The sequence below is a fragment of the Caretta caretta genome, chromosome 3, assembly GCF_965140235.1.
Source record: "Caretta caretta isolate rCarCar2 chromosome 3, rCarCar1.hap1, whole genome shotgun sequence".
In the NCBI taxonomy this organism is placed as follows: Eukaryota; Metazoa; Chordata; order Testudines; family Cheloniidae; genus Caretta; species Caretta caretta.
In genome coordinates this window covers 199,451,984-199,470,812 of record NC_134208.1, presented here as the reverse complement: position 1 = coordinate 199,470,812, position 18,829 = coordinate 199,451,984, and the positions used below count along the sequence as shown (strand labels likewise).

The window sequence follows — 18,829 nt, the reverse complement described above, 5'->3', positions numbered from 1 at the left end:
ATGGAAGAACCATGGCAAAGACTGAATTTATTGATTCTCCCATTGACTTAATTACTCCAGGCCCCATGAACAGCGGTAGCTATGTCGGCAGGAGAAGCTATCCCACCGACATGGCACTGTCAACACTGGCACTTAGGTTGGTGTAACTTTTGTTGCTTGGGGGGTGGCTTATTCACATCCCTGAGCGACATTACTTATATCAATGTATGCTGTAGTGTATACATAGTCTAAAATAGGTACAGCACCTCACAGATGTAACTCTCAATGACTAGAGTTTGCCAAATAACTATTGATATTGTAGGCTGTTGCACATTAGTTTGTATTGCTTTCCCTATAATCCAATGGCATGGGCTACAAAATGGTCTTTAGCTACCTTAATCAAGGATGTTTTGTTGGAAGATTTCACTGAAAACTGAATTCCGCTGCTACTTTCTCTCTTGGATAACTAGCAAAATTTTCTCGAAACTGAAGAGGGTAGGTCAGCCTCAACAAAGAAGGGATTTCAAATTAAATGGCAGACTGAGACCCAATGACTTCAGGCAAAATATATAACACTCAAAGAACCTGAATATTCAAGAAAGGCAAACAACATGCATCGGATTGGACACTGAATTCTGCACCAATTACACCATACATTGCTATTTGGTATGGCAAATCTCTATGGGCAGTTTCCATGTAAATGCAGCTGCAAAATACAATCAACCATTTTCAAACCCATACCTATGCCTTTTCAAGTTTCTGCTTATACATTTTTGTCCACCATGTCTTATTCTGGCTGTTAAATACAGGCTGGGCTTCCTTGCAGTCTCTGGACACAAGACCAAAAACAACAACAGAGTAATATGGTTCAAAATAGCTTTCCAAAGAAGAAACCCAATATATCTATATGCAAAGGTGATAACAGTTTGATTCCAACTCTATCAGCAGTGCTAACCTTTTAATTTGTTTTACCAAATCTTTTTAAACCTTTCGTTTATAATAGTTTTGCTGGAGAACTAAGTGGATGGAACATTTGCTATTCTATCTATCTGACGGTTTCATGCTGCTGTCCATCACCATAGTAACTGAGCACGTTCCATGTAACATCAGTAACGAAGGAAGTCCCTAGTGAACTTCGTGGAGCATCTGGCACTCTTCCCCTTTCTAAGTTTTTGCTTGAGGTAGGGCTTTTGTTTTGTTAGATTTTATTAATTCTCCTCCTCATTTTTGTGGGGGATGTGAGGGATCTACTGTGTAGAGCCTGTGTTAGTGGTGTGAGCATCATTTTGATGGTTTAAAGGCTTTTTTGAAGAGGAAGGTTACACAGTGTTTCTTAAAGATGGTCAGACTCTGGATTTGCCTGATCTCTGGAAATTTGTTGCATAGCTGGAGCCCCTGGAAAAGCTTTGCCCTATACTCTAAAATCCTTCATGCTGAGCTGTGCCACCTGCATTGTGCCAGAGGAGCACAGCAGCTGCAATGGTTGACAGATCAAAATTCTGTCTCTGATGTAACTGGGGCTTAATCGATTCATTAATTGCTTTGAAAATTAGGACCAAGGCTTTAAACATGCACAGGAAGCTGACTGAGAGCCAGTGCACAGATCTGAGCATAAGCCTGAGGTGCTCACAGCGGCCTAAGTCATGGAGAAAGCAGGCAGTCACATTCTGTATCAGATGGACTCTGTTTGCACCATCTTCACATTCAGCTTCGGATACAGTGAATTACAGTAATCCAGCCTGGAAGTAACAAATATATAGCCAGGTCCTCATCTGGGAAGAAGGGGCTAAATTTCATAGCAAGCTGGAGGTGACAGAAGGCATTTTTAGAAACTGATACTACCTGGTCATCCATGATTAGTGCATCAAGGGAAAAAGGATCTGTAAAAGTTTCACACTACTTTGATGAATGGAGGCTGTGCACCTTTTATGAAAGGTGGAGACAACATCTCAGCTAATTCTTCATAGCATTTCCCCCTTTCATCCAGCACCACTTCTGTTTTGCCTGGGTTCAGTTTGAGCCAGCTGCTGTTCATCCAACAGCTGATTTTCTTGTAGGCAGTCCGACATCTTACAAGCACTGGTGGTTGTGTCAGTTAAATATGAAATATATAGTTGAACACCATTGTGAGCTGAGTCCATGGCATCTCACCCAGTCATCCCACATAGATATTGAATATGTCGTTTCTCTCATTTTCTTAATTTGTCTGCGTAAAACAAACTGGTTTTACGAAAAGTTGATATTTTGACATTGAAGGACCATCTGCTTCAGTGAACATCCATCTGTATTTACTTCATGTGTGCAAGACATTTTGTTTGGTTTACTGGTTTTAATGGTTGCTTTAGTGAAATTTTATTTGCATACCAATTTCTTTTCTTTATTAGGCAGAATGCTCTGGAGCTATGGCTCCCAGAACTGGGCAGAGAATGGTAATTCCCTGTTGTGGAGAACTTTGAAATTTTTGGTTTTCATTCCTAATCAGAATGAAATTAAATTTATAAATTCTCTGTGAAACTGAATTACTGTTCTCCATCCAGTTCTAGCAGCAACCACCACTTGGGAGAGGCTAAAGCTTTTTTTCTCCTGTGGTCCATATTTTGTGGGCTTTTTGTTGGCTTTTGTTAAGATTCATAGGTTGTTCATAAATTTTGGGTAGAGATGAAGCTTGCCATCCTGAAATTGTTCAACTTTTAGAGACTTTTTAAATAGATCATTTAGATTTCCAGCCCAGAACAGTTTAAAAATAGAAATGCTTTGTGTAAGAGAACCACCAAGGTCCTGAAAAGTAAAGGTCTTGCTTAATGACCCATCAGACCTAGAACTCTTCCCCTGAACCCCTGCTTTCCACTAGTGCTCTGTGTGATCAGCAGCTGGCGTTGAGCAGTCTAGGTCAGGATACTTGCTGGATTCCTACTTTCTCTCCCCCCCACACACACTAGGTAGACTTATTGTAGGAAGATTTTTTTGGAACACATATTAACAGTTCTGACAAACTAATTTTGTAAACAGGCTCAAACTGTATTATTTGATATATTTCTCTTTATACATACATTGCATAGTGTCAAGTAGCAAGTGCAGCAACTAACTATTTTCATGCACTGACCTCCTTTAGAGTACTTTTTTTTTTTTTTTTAAAACACGGTCAACTATCAGTGGAGTTACACTAACAGCAATGTAGCATTGGGAGAAATTTAAGAAAATGCCTAATATAGAGCCCAACCTTATTTAGGTGTGTAAAAATGGATTTTGATACCTGACTTTGGGCATTCAAGCTTGACCTTAATTGTTTCAGTTTCCTTGCTGTAAATGAGAATCTCTCCTAAATCAGAGAATTTCACTTAATGTTTCTGAAGTGCTCTGGAATCCTTAGATGATTATAGAAGTGAAAAGTATTATTAATGCACTAAAATATATTTTTATTCATTATTTCACAGTTATCCACATATATCACAGTTCTCTTGACTAAGAAACAAAATTCATCCAACCCATCTTCACTTTCAGTTTATTAAAATTATCTTTACCAGTAACATTGTATTTACAGACTCATGGAGTAGTACAAGCACCATTATGAAATTCCAAAGATTTTTTTTAAATCTAAAAATCGTATCAGGACTTGAAGTCACACACACTCATTTATACATGTGTCCATTACTACAACTAAGGAAGTTCTTTGTAGCCATCTTTAACATTTCTATTAGTTTTAACTGAAATGGTGTTATGAAATAAACAGCTTTAGGTAAATTAATTTTGTTACATATGCTGTTGTTTGTGAACTATTTTACAAATATATTATTCCAAGGAGGTATTTGTGGGAGGGGGAAAGATGGTATTGTAATCGGTTGTCTACAGTTCATCCCCAAACCCCAACACTGGCACTGATTCTTTAGAAACCCTTAGTTTATGGGATTCAACATCCAGAAAGCTCTTATGAATTTTGCCATTTTTCAAGGAATACAGACTGGACTGAGGAAAGCCAAACAACTGGACTTTATTTTATTTTTGGTTTCTTTCTGGCTTGAAATTGTTCTGTTTTATTTTTGACAGATTTTATTAGCATTGATAAAGCAGGATCTACAGCTTTCTTAGTGATGTTTCCCTTCTTTCCAATCTCATTCTCCTGTATCTCCTTTGCAAGATTCTGCTGCTTTTGTTCTCTTCGGCGAGCTTTCTCCTCCAAAATTTTTTCCACTGCTTTTGTCCTTTTGAAGTTTGAATCAGAAGGATCCAAATTAAACAAGTGGGAAGTATACAGTGCTTGAAACCTTGTATCAGCAACATTCACCTGAAGATAGAAAAGAGAACCTATATCAGAGAAACAGGACAAAATGTAACATACCAGAAAATATGGTAATCATATTTAAATGGGAGAGCGTGTACAAGATAGGGGTAACACTAATTGCCTAAGTCAGATCTTACTTAACTGGAACCTAAATTTTAATATTTAAATTTCAAACAGTAGTTCTCAGAATTTGGTCAGGCTGGTTAAATTAAACTATGCATTCATGGAGGGTGAATTTCACCTACGTGTGGGGGACGTTTCTGTCCTTTGCATTGTGTGCAAGGTGGTATGGGAGAGTCAACAACATACAGGAGACACTCCTGTGCAAAACCTGTACATCACAAAAGGTGGGCCACTGAAGACATTCCTTGTGGGTTAAGAATAAGCAAGCATGGAAAGAGTCAGTGGAGATGGGCAATAATCAATATTCCAGCCAACAGATTGCATGTGGTCTTGAAGAGTGAATTCTGTCTCCTTAAATCCCTATACATAGTCTGGTTTTGCTCCCTCTGTTAGGGAAACATTGCTTGTAATCTAAGCCATGTAAAGTGCACCCAGGTCCTAAAGGGTTATGCACACGTACATGTCGGTAACAAAAATTCAAAAGCAACATGGACTGATCAAAGTTGTATCCTTGTTTGATCCCAGCATTAGTAATGATAGCCTTTTCCTGTGTAGGAGTACTATAAAGAGGTTTATATTCAACTGCACTGTTAAAATGTTGTCAAACCATATTACTGAGGTATAATTCTTACATCAGAATTCCAATCCACTCCTCTTGAAAAAGTAAAGATACTACTAAATTCTATTACATTTCAATACTTGGAATCTGTATTAGTATTACCTGAAAGTCATCTTCTAACAACTCCTCCTTTTTCATTAGTTGTTTCTTTTTCTTCTTGCTCAGGTTCTGTTGTTCTACAATCTTCTCATAGTTAAAATGTTTTCTGTCATCCTCCTCATCGTCCATCATAAGCAGTGCCATTTCAGCCTGTTACAATAAAAAGAGCTCATTTATATAACATCTCTTTGGGACGTATGGAATACACATGTTCCTTCTGAAACATGAGCACTCATGATTTCCAGGCTCCAGGGGAACAGTTGTAATTTGTAAACAGATTGCAAGCGATTATAAAACATAGTAATGTTTATTATTAATTAAATATGTCTTCTAAAACTTTTGGAGAACTGATGAGGAGGAAAACTACAGTACTATTCAATGAGTTTTATACTCAGTAGTACAGCACAGCAGGTAAAGATTTTATCTCATTTCCACAAGGCTGTTATATCTATATTCAGTTTAGCCTCTTTGTAGGATTGTGACATGGGCTACATTCCACAACCATCTGTGCTTACCTTAAAGCATTGTATTTGTTTTTAAATTCTCATATAGCTGATTTTTATTTTTAAACAAAGAACAACCCAGAAAGGTTGCTCTCTAATTAAATATAATCATTGTCACTCATTTTCATCTTCACAGTGATCATATGGTTAAACGTTCCACTTACAAGAGTTCAGAGACTTATGTGATCTATGTATAACATAGAAATGAAAAAAGTGTCAAGGTAATTCTTATCTTATAAAAGATAGTTTTTATTTGTGAAAAACCAATGTTTAAATAAAAAGAAGAAATTAAGTTTGGGGCACACACTAACAAAAGCAAAGAAATTATGTGATTAAAGTGGATACTTTAAACTCCATTCACACTAATGAGAAATGAGAACCCCAAGCCAGGGCATGAATTCAGGACACTGCTAAATAACTTTGAATAGTCTAACTTTGCTATTTCTGCAAATGGGAAACAACTATTTAAGCATAATATTAGTTAAAAAAAATAAAATTAACTTTTGCTGAAGTGGAATAACTAAGCCTTTAGGGATCGAAAAATGTCTCACTGATAATTTCCTTTCCGCTAGCAGTCTCTCTCTCAGTTCTTGACATCTGGGTCAGGATGGATAAAAAAACAAATCAATGATTTATTTATTTTTGGGAGGAAAATGGTAAAAAAAATGTTTACGGAAAAAAAACAGTAAAAAAAATCAGTTTTTTATTTAAATCAGATTTTTAAATTTGTTAGTTACATTATAAGTTTTCCTCATAAAAATAAACCTGTTTAAAATGAAATCTGAATTTAATACAAAGTATGTTAAGGCCTAAGCTTATTACAATCTCTTAAAACATTTAAATAAATAAATATGCTGAAACCATGAGCCACTATCAAAAACTTTAGTTAAAGGCTGGGGTTTTTTTTAATATATGAAGAAAGAAACAAGGGGGAAACATCTAGCTTTGAAGTAACGCTTTATAATTATGGATCAACAGGTCTTGTACTGTGTTAAGGCCATGATCCCCTGGGAAATCCAGGGGCTTGTGCTACGGAGTGCAAGAAACTGGCAAAGTCATCATAGGCATTGGGACCCACCCGATTCCATGAGACACCATCATGTATCTTATTAGGATTATCCACTGAGCCCACTTGGGCATACTCCTATTGTATAGTGGTTCCGTTTTCAAATTATGAAACAGAAACATGCTGACTGGCATTAATTATATTCCTATCAACAGAGTAGTCCTACTGAATTCACTGGTACTATTCACATACGATTAACTCCACAAGTATTTAAAGAACTGGGACCTATGTCTGTAATCTTTAATACTTTAACACAAAAATTACCTTGTGCTTTTCTTCTTCTTCTTTTTCTGGGGTACTTTCTTCTGTCTTGAATTTCTTTGATATTTTCTTTAAACCTGATCACACAACAAATACATGAGTTAATTCATAAGTATACATGAGACTAATTCCTATAGGTACAGTATCTGAAAGTGTGTCTCAGTCAGCTGAAATTGATATTTCAATTTGAGGTAATAAAAGAAAAAGTTTGAAAAAAGAAATCAGGTATGGTTAAGACCTAGCAAGGATTTTTACAGGAACAATATCCACTCAGTCTACTGAGTGGGTATCAGCACTCAAACTGGCAGAAGTGATGGTAGGCAAAGAAAAAAAAAAAAAAAGAGGGGTATGGTACAATTTTTTCTTCCTTCTTGCAAAGAGCAGTTGTGAGAACCACTAGTGGGGCACATCCAGTTACACAAAGCCACTCACTGTTCAAATGTACACGCATTATAAATCCAAAGAGAAATGAGTTTATGCTGCTACACAAGTAACTGAATTCACGTGCCTTCTCTAAAATGTTCATTCCTTCCACTTAACTTCCAGTATGGAAAGGAACAATGTAACAGAAATAGCTTAAGAAAAGAAAAATAGTTTAAACTTATATTTTCCTAATCTGTCCATTGACAGTATTGGCAGCTGAACCAGAGTACAGCCTTGTAGAAGTCAAGATAAAGGCTATGTGGAAAAAAAAAAAACCAACAACAACCAAGAAGATCAAAATTATTCCCCAAATTTATAGAGAAGCAGTAAAAGTTATGCATGAAAGAAAGATTATCGCAGAACAAAAGGGGACCAAAATATTGTTGGACTGATTTAAGCTCATCTTAAATGATGAGACTCCGATGAAGTTTTCTTTACTCACTAAGGAGGTTCTGTGCATACACTGATCCTTGTACTAATAAAGAATATTAACAGAAGGAAACAGAAGCCCACAATAACCAATTATTAAGGAGAATCCTATTTACAAATACTATGCAATCAAATTTATCTCTCAAGAAAGATTCAAGACTTACAGTGTTATGAGGTAGAAGGGAAGATGGAAAGCTGCCTGGACTAAATCATGCTCTCTGACCTTTAATGAACCCATTTCCAGTAATACATTACAGTCCTTTGGGGGTATTCTTAAGGAACATATTTGGATCCATTCTGTTTCCAGAAAAGAGACTAGAAATATTTACAAGACAAAACAAAGTCTAGTTAAAGTTAATTTGCTAATTATGCTACGCAACAGGACACAACATCTCTCGAAGAGCCCCTGAAATATTTTAAGTAATTTCCTTCTTAAAAAAAAATTCACTCAACTGATTCCAAATAGCTTGCAAAGCTTGGGTGGGTTTCTCAGAAAGTTTTTTGGGGAAAAAAACAAAACAAAAGAAATACCACCACAAAATCCTGGCTGCCAGTAAGAAGAACAAAGATGTACAACATCAGTTGCTCATCAAGTCCTAAACTACTGATTCAGCATCTCCAGGGAACCATTCAGGGCAGAGGAAGTTCAAGCCCAGCAGAGGGCTCCTATTCTGTAGGTGTTTGTTCTACCTTCTCCACATATTATTCAATTCTATGTTATACAGATAGAATTGAACAAGTTTGAAACCTTCCCCAAACTGGCTACATCAGGGATGCAAGAACAAGCAGACCTGGCGAGACTGGGAAGAGATAGGTACAGGGAGGCTGAGAAAAAACAAACAATCATAGGTAGGGCCCTACTAAATTCACAGCCATGCAAAACAAGTCATGGACCATGAAATCTGGTGTTAGGTGTGCTTTACCCTATACTATACAGATTTCATGGAGGAGACCAGTGTTTCTCAAATTGGGGGTCCTGACCCAAAAGGGAGTTGTGTGTGTGTGTGGGGGGGGCGTGCGTGCGAACAACCCTTACTTCTGTGCTGCTGCCTTCAGAGCTGAGCAGCTGGAGAGCAGCGGCTGCTGGTTGGGCACTCGGCTCTGAAGGCAGCGCCCCACCAGCAGCAGCGCAGAAGTAAAGGTGGCAATACCATACCACACCACCCTTACTTCTGCCCTGCTGCCTTCAGACCTGGGTGGCCAGAGAGTGATGTCCGCTGACTGAGGGCTCAGCTCTACAGGCAGCAGCGCAGAAGTAAGGGTGGCAACACCCTACCAGGCCATCCTTACCTCTGCGCTGCTGCTGGAGGTGACACTGCCTTCAGAGCTGGGCTCCCGGCCACCCCCGCTGCTCTCCAGCTGGCCAGCTCTGAAAGCAGCACCAGCGCCAGCAGCTGTGCAGAAGTATGGGTAGCAGTACCGCAAACATCCTCCCCCCTCCCCCATTCCAACTCCTTTTTGGGTCAGGAACCCTACAATTACAACACTGTGAAATTTCAGATTTAAATAGCTGAAATCATTAAATTTATGATTTTTAAAACCCTAGGACCATGAAATTGACCAAAATGGATCGTGAATTTGATAGGGCCCCTAAACATCGGAGGTGCCAGGAGGGAACACCTCTCAGAAGCAAAGCAGATCCATATTATTATTGTTATTTATGTCTATTACTATAGCACCTAAATGCCCTAGAGATCCAGGATTGTGCTAGGTGCCGTACAAGCACGGGTTCACTGATGTGGGGAGCTCCAAATTCTTACCAACATCTCCGGGTACATGAGGCTTAGCTTGCTCACACTCAACTTCTAATATGGTGTATGGAGAAGGAATAAGGAAAGTAAGTGCAGAACTAATTGCCTCCCTATGGAAGACTGATCCTAATTAGGATTGTGTATCACCTCCCCTCCCAGCCCCCACCTCGCAACTATAGGTTGTGCAGCCTGTCAGAACCAGCCTTGGTCTTGTAGCTTCATGAAATTAAGACTATTTGGTTCCAAAATTGTCAGACCTTTTCTCTTTGCTGTTGACAATAAAATCATCACCACATGTAGCCTTTAAATCAGGACTGCTTTCCTAAAAAATGTGGTTTTGTTCAGCTACAAGTTATTGACACAATAGTGTTCATTTACCCAGTATGGAAGACTAATTCCACCTGCAGAATAGTCAGACAAGATTAATAGATTTTAAGACCAGAAGGAACTATTATATGTTCATCTAGTCTGACTTCCTGCTTAACACTTCACAGAACCTCAACCAACAATTTCTGCACCAAGCTTATAACTTCTGTTTGAGCTATACGATCAACTTTTAGAAAGATATCCAACCATGATTTAAAGACTTCCAGTGATGGAGAGTCCACCACATCACAAGGTAAATTATTCCAATGGCTAATTAAACTCACTATTAGTAACATATGCTATACTTCTGGACTGAATTTGTCTAGCTTCAGCTTCCAACCATTGTACCTCATCATTCCTTTTTCTATTATATTAAATGAGCTGTTGACTATCAAAAATATTTTTGCCACATACTTGTAGATTATGCCTCTTAATATTCTCTTGAAGTGTTGTAAAATCCAAATGCTTACTCAGATTGTTCTGAAATTTGCTGTGCTCCTTTGCCAATCCTTACAGTCCAGGGGGTTCTCAAACTGTGGGTCAGACCCCAAAGTGGGCCACAACCCCATTTTAATGGGGTTGCCAAGGCTGTCTTGGGCTTTGGCTTTAGCCCTGGGCCCCAGTAAGTCTAAGCCCCACCGCCTGGGACCAAAGCCCAAGCCCTGGGTGGTGAGACTCAGGTTACAGGCCCTCTGCCTGGGGCGGAAGCCTTTTGGCTTTGGTCTCCCCCCTTGCCAGGGGCGGTGGGGCTTGGGTGGGCTCAGGCTTCAGTCCCCCCTCCTGGGGTCATGCAATTTTTATTGTCAAAAGGGGATCACAGTGTAATGAAGTTTGAGAACCCCGTTATAACTTGTAAAACATTCCTGGAGTTTCTATTAATGGCTCCATGAAACCCTTCCAAATGTCTGCAAGTTTGAACTCCATGAAAACACAATTTTTGTTGTACACATTGTATAAAGATGTTTAAGGAGCTGCTCCTCCTATTCCCTTGACTAATTTGGTGGTCTGTAACAGATTCCCAACCAGTACCCCACGTTGGAATTTATCAGGTAGAATGCTGATCCATAACTATTCCAGGTCCTATACTTCTGAATTGTCAAGAAATCTAACGCAGACAATAGTTTCTTTGACGTAGAATGACAACCCTGTTCCTCGGCTGCCCACTCTCTTTTTCCTAAAATGGAGTAATATTAAAATCCCAGTCATGTGACTCAGCCCACCAGGTTTCAGTAATACTAATTATACCAAATTTTCTTTTCATAAATGAACATTTCTAATTCCTCCTGATTATTTCCCAGGCTTTTCTCCTCTGTCACCCAGAAAACTGGAACCCTTTCTACTGAAACAGTGGTAGTCCAACCCATATGTCCTTTTCTCCCTATAGAAGATGACCCAATATTTCACAAAACCCAAACCATCAACTTTAGACTGTATACCTAGCCAACAGTTTGCTGCTCACATTTTCTACTGGCTATCTTCTCTCAGTTGCTGGGCAAGACAGATTTTTGATCATCACCAATGCTTTCCTATCCTTCAGCTCCCTTGTAAGATCTTTGAAGTCTCAGATGATCTGCAAAGAATCTTCTGAAGCAGTACGCAGTGATGTTGTAGCCATATTGGTCCCAGGATATTAGAGAGACTAGGTGGTGAGGTAATATCTTTTACTGCTGGTGAGAGAGACAAGCTCTTGAACTTACAAAGAGCTCCTTTTCAGGTCACTGAACATTTTGGGTATGGCTGACATCCATCTTCTCATGTGCCCTGCAGAGGTCCCTGTGTTTTTCTCCAGTTTTGGAATTTCAGTCTTCCAAGAGATTCTCTGTAGCTGCTGCAGGAGAACTGGAATATGACTCGATATCTCTCCCTATGTTGAATTTCTCCTGGTTCTCTTTCCTCTAGTGGTCAAAGACCATCCCATCCTCTCTTGCTTCTCCTTCCTTGCTTGGTCACAAATTGCCAGTCCCTTTTCTCTGTTTTCCAATCTCTCCTGTTCGTTTGAAACAAAACTTATCTGATTGGACCTGCAGTGGTGATAGCGGGTTATCCAAGAACTGTCTCTCTGATACAACAGAATCAACAGACGCCCTTCAAGACCACAAACCCATGAGAAAAAGTGCCTACTCTCTATTGCAAACTCTTTCAAACTCCTGGTAACCTCCTGCTCACCTCAGGAATTCACTTTACAACTGGTTTATACATTTAACCTTGCAGGTCAGCTCATCCCCTCACTCACAGAGAGGATTAAGACTAGAACATTGGTCCTGAACTATGGCCAAAGAGCCCCAATCTCCCAGCCCTCACAGAGACAGACTTCTCACCCTTTTGTTTAGAGGCTTGAAAGCCCAGCCACATAGCCCCAGCAGAGACACAAACACACACAGACAGACCAAAAGGATAATTAACCAAGCCCTTTATCTCCATGCACGGGATCCTCAGCTGCTAATCAAAACTTTTACTCTCTCCCTGTTCATTTTATGATTATAATGATCTGTTCTGGCCTTAAAAACCTATTAACTTCACAGTTAACAGTTTGCAATTAACTAAATTCTGGGAAAAGAATTAGAATACCAAATCTGATTTTTTTTACCTTTGGGCACCCATTCTAAGAAATCTTCTATAAAAAAAATCATAATATTTTTAATTGCCATACCCAGCCATTATTTACTGTCACCTGGCTATATTAATTGAGCCTGCAATGGAAAATTTTGGAATAAGAACAAGACAACCACAGTGCTTCACATTTCTCTCATACTTACATGGTTTCCTGAAATCAAAGAGAACAACCATCAACTTCTTTGTCTCCTGAAATAACTTGTTCAGGTATGACAAAAAGCAGAATACTATTAGTATAACATTAGAATTCTAATCCCCCCCCCCTTTCCATTTCATACAAATCCCTCATGCAATATTATAGGCTATTCTACCATATTCGTGTTAATTCCCTTTCCATATATTTCAACTGACATGCAATCACGGTTTCATCTCCTTCTGCAAAAAAAAATTTACTACTGAAAGAATAAAAGTCAGATACTTAAATATGTTAACATCTATAAAGATTTCAGAAGTATTTTTGGCTTGTATAATAAACTAATTCATATTTGACTGAGTGATTTTTCCATTTGCTTTAAGTTTCATAGCATTAACTCTTCCTGTCCAATGTAAATTGCAGGATACACCTAATTCTAAATGAAGCATTTAAAATTTGGTGAGCATAATTTAAAAAAAAAAAAAGTCAGATTGTAAACTTTTATTAAGATTTGACTATGAATTCAGGTACAATATTCAATGTTGCAAAATAGGATTTTCAAAAGACTCAAAATATCTCCCACATGTTGGGCTTCTCCAATTTTTGGAGCCCTTAGAACCAACTTCAGCCTTGTCTACACGACAGAGTCATTGCCGGTATAGCTACATCATCAGATCCCTCTAGTGAAGGCATAGTGTAAGCTGACAGGAGGGCTCCTCTTGGCATAGTTACACCACCACCCCATATGACATTCGCTAAACCAACAGAAGCACTCTTCTGTCGGCATAGTTGTGTCTACCCAGAGGTTTTGCCAAAATAATTATGCTGGCTGGGGGTGTGATTTTTTCACACCCCTAGCCAATGTAGCTATGCTGGCAAAACTTTGTAGTATAGACTAAGGGTTGGTCTACACGGAAAACTAGCATCAGCATAGCTACATCTTTCAGGAGTGTGAAAAATCTGTAGCAATATGAATAGCTTCATAGAGCCAGAACGCTTACAGAGTTAACAATTTCAGTTGGTACAGCTGCATCTTTCAGGGGGAAATACACACCCAAGAGATGTAGATATGCTGACCTAACCCCCACTGTAGACAGTGCTAGGTCTCCCATTAACCTAGCTACCGTGTCTCAGGGAGTTGGATTAACTATAGGGAGGGGAAAACCTCCCCCTGTAGCGAGCATCTGCACCGAAGTGCTATAGTGGCGAAGCTGTAGCCCTGCACCCATGCCGCTGTGTAGTACTTTAAGACATGGCCAGCCTCAAATACAACAAAACATTGCTAAATTGCATCCCCAAAATTAGTGTCCACACAAATAGCAGCCTCACCCTATTTCTCAGCAAAGATTTAATATCAGAGCGCTAAAGTGATGTTTCCAATGAACAGAGCCAGGTGTACGTGGCTGCATAATAGATTTTAAAAGTGCACCATAATTGAGCTTCACAGTCTACGTTTTCATTTTGAATATTAACGATTTAGATATTACACTTATGTTTACTTCAGCATTTTGGCGGGAATCTCCCACTATTGCACTACCACCAGCACATCTCCACCCGTGGTAGTAATGGAAACAGGGCTAGTGGAGCCTGAGCACAGACATTTTTACGACTGTTTTGATGAGATGGCCATGTGAGACAACATGGTGGTAATACTGGGAACTCAACGGATGCAATAATGTCTTCCTGATTCTGCAGACACCTTAAAACAACATGTATGAGAGAAGTATGAACTGGTCCCGTTGGTCTCAATGGTATGTTAACATTGAAGCCCCATGACAACAATTCAACTTTTGTGAACTATTTCAATAGAAACATCATGTTCATGTTTATTTGTCATTGTTGCACGATACTCGAGTAGGATGCAGTAGGGCAGTTAGTTGCCATAAAGAGTTGCAGAAGTGGGAAATAGCAAGTTCAGGAGCTCTTTCCCCAGAAACTTGAAGTTGACTCTGCTCCTCCCCCTGATTAAACAAGGAAAAAAGGAGATGCGCTAATCTCAGTACCAAAAGTTAAAAATGCTTCTTAGAGATCAGAAACACTAAGCCTCCTCCCACTCCTCTTTTGGTGCCAAAAAGGCCCAACTGTCCCATACCCATATGTCAAGATGTCCAACTTTCTCCAGACAAGATTAATATTGTGAAATGGGGTCTTCCAGTCACTAGTTTGAATTTGAAAGTTCCTACTTTACTTGAGTGCCATATAACTTATCTTGTCAATCATACCATCTATTACTGAAAAGACCTTTATTGCAAGTTGCTCTGAAGCCTCAAAAACCCGTAACAATCTGAAAGTGGAATTACTAAATTGAGAGTTGCCTTAGATACTAACTAGAATCAGAATTAGCCAAACATATTTTTTAAATTTTACCACAATTAAGACATTTATTCCCTTTTCAAAGAGACTGCAAAGAATTAATTTATGAAAAGAAACTTTAATGTTCGTCTTTCCTATTCTGAAGCTTCACAATGATCTCTGAAGCAAGAGCTCACTATCAAGTTAAAAAGCCTACTCAGCCTTTATCTTTCCAAGAACATGAACCAACAAATCACTCCTCATTATGTACACAAAATATTAATTTTCATATGAAATCCCTAGGAAATACATACACTGAAGCTAGCTCTTTATTTTACTTTGATAAATTAAACTCAATCAGGTAATACCAACATTCTTCTGAATTTTTTTGGCGTCTATTAATATTAACCAAAGATGACCAATTATTCTTTTGGACAATACTGAACTGCCATTTAACAACTTCCAAAGGAAGAAAAGGAAAACTTCTAACATGCATTTTAAAGGATTGTCTACATGCACAGTTATACTAGTTTTAAACACATGATTTTAAATAGAGTTAGTCACATGGGTACAAAAGCCTATATAAACATTTGTTTTAGTTTAAACCAGGTTTTTGCTTTTGTTTGTTTGTTTTAGCTCAGAATAAAAATCAATTATTTTAAAAAACTTTTTTATTTAAATGAGATGGTTTAAATTAAAAACATTTTTAGAAGAGAAATCTATTTAAAATTAAATTTGAAATTATGACAACCTATATTAAGACTTAAGTATTAGAGAAAATCAAATCACTCAACTAGTGGAAGTCACGAGCTAAGCACCTAGCACCAGGGTTTGTTGAAGTGCTACACTAGTTTTTGACAGCAGTAGCTTCTTCTGCAAATGCAGACAGAGTATTTTCATCATTTCACTTTATTTTTTTTAATTAGTTCAGCTTAATGACTAGTTCATTCAAAATCAAAAAATCAAATGGGAGTTGAAAAAGCAGGAATGCTTGTTTTCCTCTTCCAATCTATGAATAAAACCTAGGTCTGAGAGGATGAGATCAACTAGTTTTAAAATCTTAAAGAACATGGTGAACAGAAACAGTAAGTTCAATACTTCCTTTGTTTAATAATTTTTGAATACAAAAAGATGTTTTGATATTTTTTTCAGATGTATCCAGCACTTTAAGGTAGTTTTATATAACTATCAGTAATCATTTAAAATACTGTTATTATTCATTTTTAGATGAATTCCAACTTCCATGCAAATACAGTTTGCACACAAGTAAAAAATTAATCTAGTATATAATAAAAGCAACATTCACCATTTTCTAACAGAACAAAAAAGATTCTGAAAAAAATGTATATTATGCTACATAACTGCTGAAATACATTATGCATAGATAGAACATATACTCTTGGCTAGCAAAGAGAAGTACTAAGTTTAGAGTAAATGTTATATTTAGTTGCAAAACAACATGGTTTAATGGTTACAAATTGTGAGAATCAACCTTTGTTTAGGAAAATAACTAAAAAGTTCAACTGCAAAATGAGATTAAAATAAATTATTTAAATCCATCTACCCTAATTTAGCTTCAGTTGATTAGGAGCAGGTCTAAGAAATACCTTGCTTTGGTTTGAGTAGTGTATTTATATCAATTTAACTAACATGATTAATTAAATCAGTTGAATTAATCTGGTACAAGTGTGCATGTACACACAGCCCATGCAGCAGGCAAAGATTATCCAACAAGTTTCTGGAATGTACTTTTTTGTTCCAGTTTTCACCAAAAAGTTTAGTAGCAATTGGACATCTAACAATGAATGTCAGTGAAAATGTGATAGGATCAGAGGCTAAAATAGGGAAAGAACAAGTCTAAGTAATTTTTAACTAGTTAGATGTTTTCAAGTCACCAAAATGCATCCTAGAATACTCAAGGAGCTGACTAAGGAAATATCTGAGGCATCAGCAATGATCTTAGAAAAGGCATGGAATATAGGTGAGATTCCAGAGGTCTGGAAAAGGGCAAATACAGTGCCAATCTATGAAAAGGGGACAAAGGATAACCCATGGAATTACAGACCAGACACCTTAACTTCAGTACCCAGAAAGATAAAGGAGCAAATAATTAAGCAATCTGTAGAAACCTAGAAGATAATAAAGTGATAAAGTAAGTGATAAAGTAATAGCAGCATGGATTTGTCAAGAACAAATCTTGTCAAACCAATCTAATACTTTTCTTCGAAAGGGTAACAAGCCTTGTGGATGGGGGGGGATGGGGAGGGGAACAGTAAATATGGTATATCTTGACTTTAGCAAGGCTTTTGATACTGACTTGCATGACCTTCTCATAAACAAACTAGGGAAATACTACCTAGATGGACTTACTATAAGGTGAGTACATAATAGGTTAGAAAACCATTCCCAGAGAGTAGTTATCAGTGGTTCACAGTCAAGCTGAAAGGGCATATCTAGTGGGATCCTGCAGGAAATAGATCTGGCTCCGGTTCTATTCAATATCTTCATCAATGATTAGATAATGGCATGGAGAGCTCACTTATACAGTTTGCAGATTATACCAAGATGAGAGGTTGCAAGTGCTTTAGAGGATAGGATTCAAATTCAAAATGGTCTGGATAAACTGGAGAAATTGTATGAAATAAACAGGATGAAATTCTATAAGGACAAACACAAAGTACTCCACTTACGAAGGAACAATCAATTGCACACACAAAATGGAAACGACTGTCTATGAAGAAGTACTGCGGAAAGGGATCTGGGGTCATAGTGGATCACAAGCTAAATATGAGTGAACAGTGTAACACTGTTGCAAAAAGGCAAACATCATACTGGTCTGTATTAGCAGGAGTGTTGTAAGCTGATTAGGTCTCAACTGGAGTATTATGTCCAGTTCTGGGTATCATAAGAACGGCCATTCTGGGTCAGACCAAAGGTCCATCTAGCACAGTATCCTGTCTTCTCACAGTGGTCAATGCTAGGTGCATCCAAGGGAATGAACAGAACAGGTAATCATCAAGTGATCCATCCCCTGTCACCCATTCCCTGCTTCTGGCAAACAGAGGCTAGGGACACCATCCCTGCCCATCTTGGCTATTCTCCATGAATTTATCTAGTTCTTTCTGAACTCTGTTATAGTCTTTGCTTTCACAACATCCTCTGGCAAAGAGTTCCACAGGTTGACTGTGTGTTGTGTGACAGATGTAGATAAATTGAAGAAAGTGTAGAGAAGAGCAACAAAAATGATTAAAAGTCTAGAAAACATGACCCATGAGGGAAAATTGAGAAAACTGGCTTTGTTTAGTTTGGAGAAGATTTTGGGGGGGGGGGGGGGGGACAGGGACATCATAACAGTTTGCAAGTACATAAAAGGTTATTACAAGGAGGAGGGAGAAAAATTGTTCTCTAACCTGTGAGGATCGTACAAGAAGCAACGGGCTTAAAAATTACAGAAACAGCAGTTTAGGTTGGACATTAGGAAAAGCTTCCTGTCAGGGTGGTTAGGCACTGGAATAAATTGCATAGGGAGGTTGTGGAATCTCCATCATTGGAGATTTTTAAGAGCAGGTTAGACAAACACCTGACAGAGCTGGTCTAGATAATACCTAGTCCTGTCATGAGTGCAGAAGACTGACCTAGAAGACCTCTCAAACTTCTCTTCCAGTTCTACGATTCTATGCATCTTCTACACTCTCTTTACTCCCTCCCCCACTCGGAACTTTTGGAAACATAGGTGTATTCCTCATACATACTATCTTTCCTTTCTTAAATGCATTGATGGGCAGTGACATATTTAAATATCAACATTAAACGTATCATCATTAGCACTGGAGTTAGCACCCATTGAATTCACTGAGGTAGATATTTTTTTCAAGCTCACTGCAAACTCATTA

The 18,829-nt window shown here is 38.2% G+C and overlaps 1 protein-coding gene across 2 annotated transcripts in view; it reads right to left on the bottom strand.

The window, feature by feature from the left end:
• Window positions 1–3,371: 3,371 nt before the first annotated feature.
• The window catches only part of ESF1 (ESF1 nucleolar pre-rRNA processing protein), a 68,851-nt gene continuing 53,393 nt past the window's right edge, over window positions 3,372–18,829 (bottom strand). For both annotated transcript variants that reach the window (XM_048842600.2, XM_048842599.2), the window contains 3 exons: window positions 6,933–7,006; window positions 5,103–5,249; window positions 3,372–4,261 (listed from right to left, as the gene is read on the bottom strand). In XM_048842600.2, the coding sequence (XP_048698557.2) occupies window positions 3,968–4,261; window positions 5,103–5,249; window positions 6,933–7,006 (515 nt within the window). In that variant the 3' untranslated portion in view covers window positions 3,372–3,967. The remainder of the gene's footprint in view (window positions 4,262–5,102; window positions 5,250–6,932; window positions 7,007–18,829) is intronic.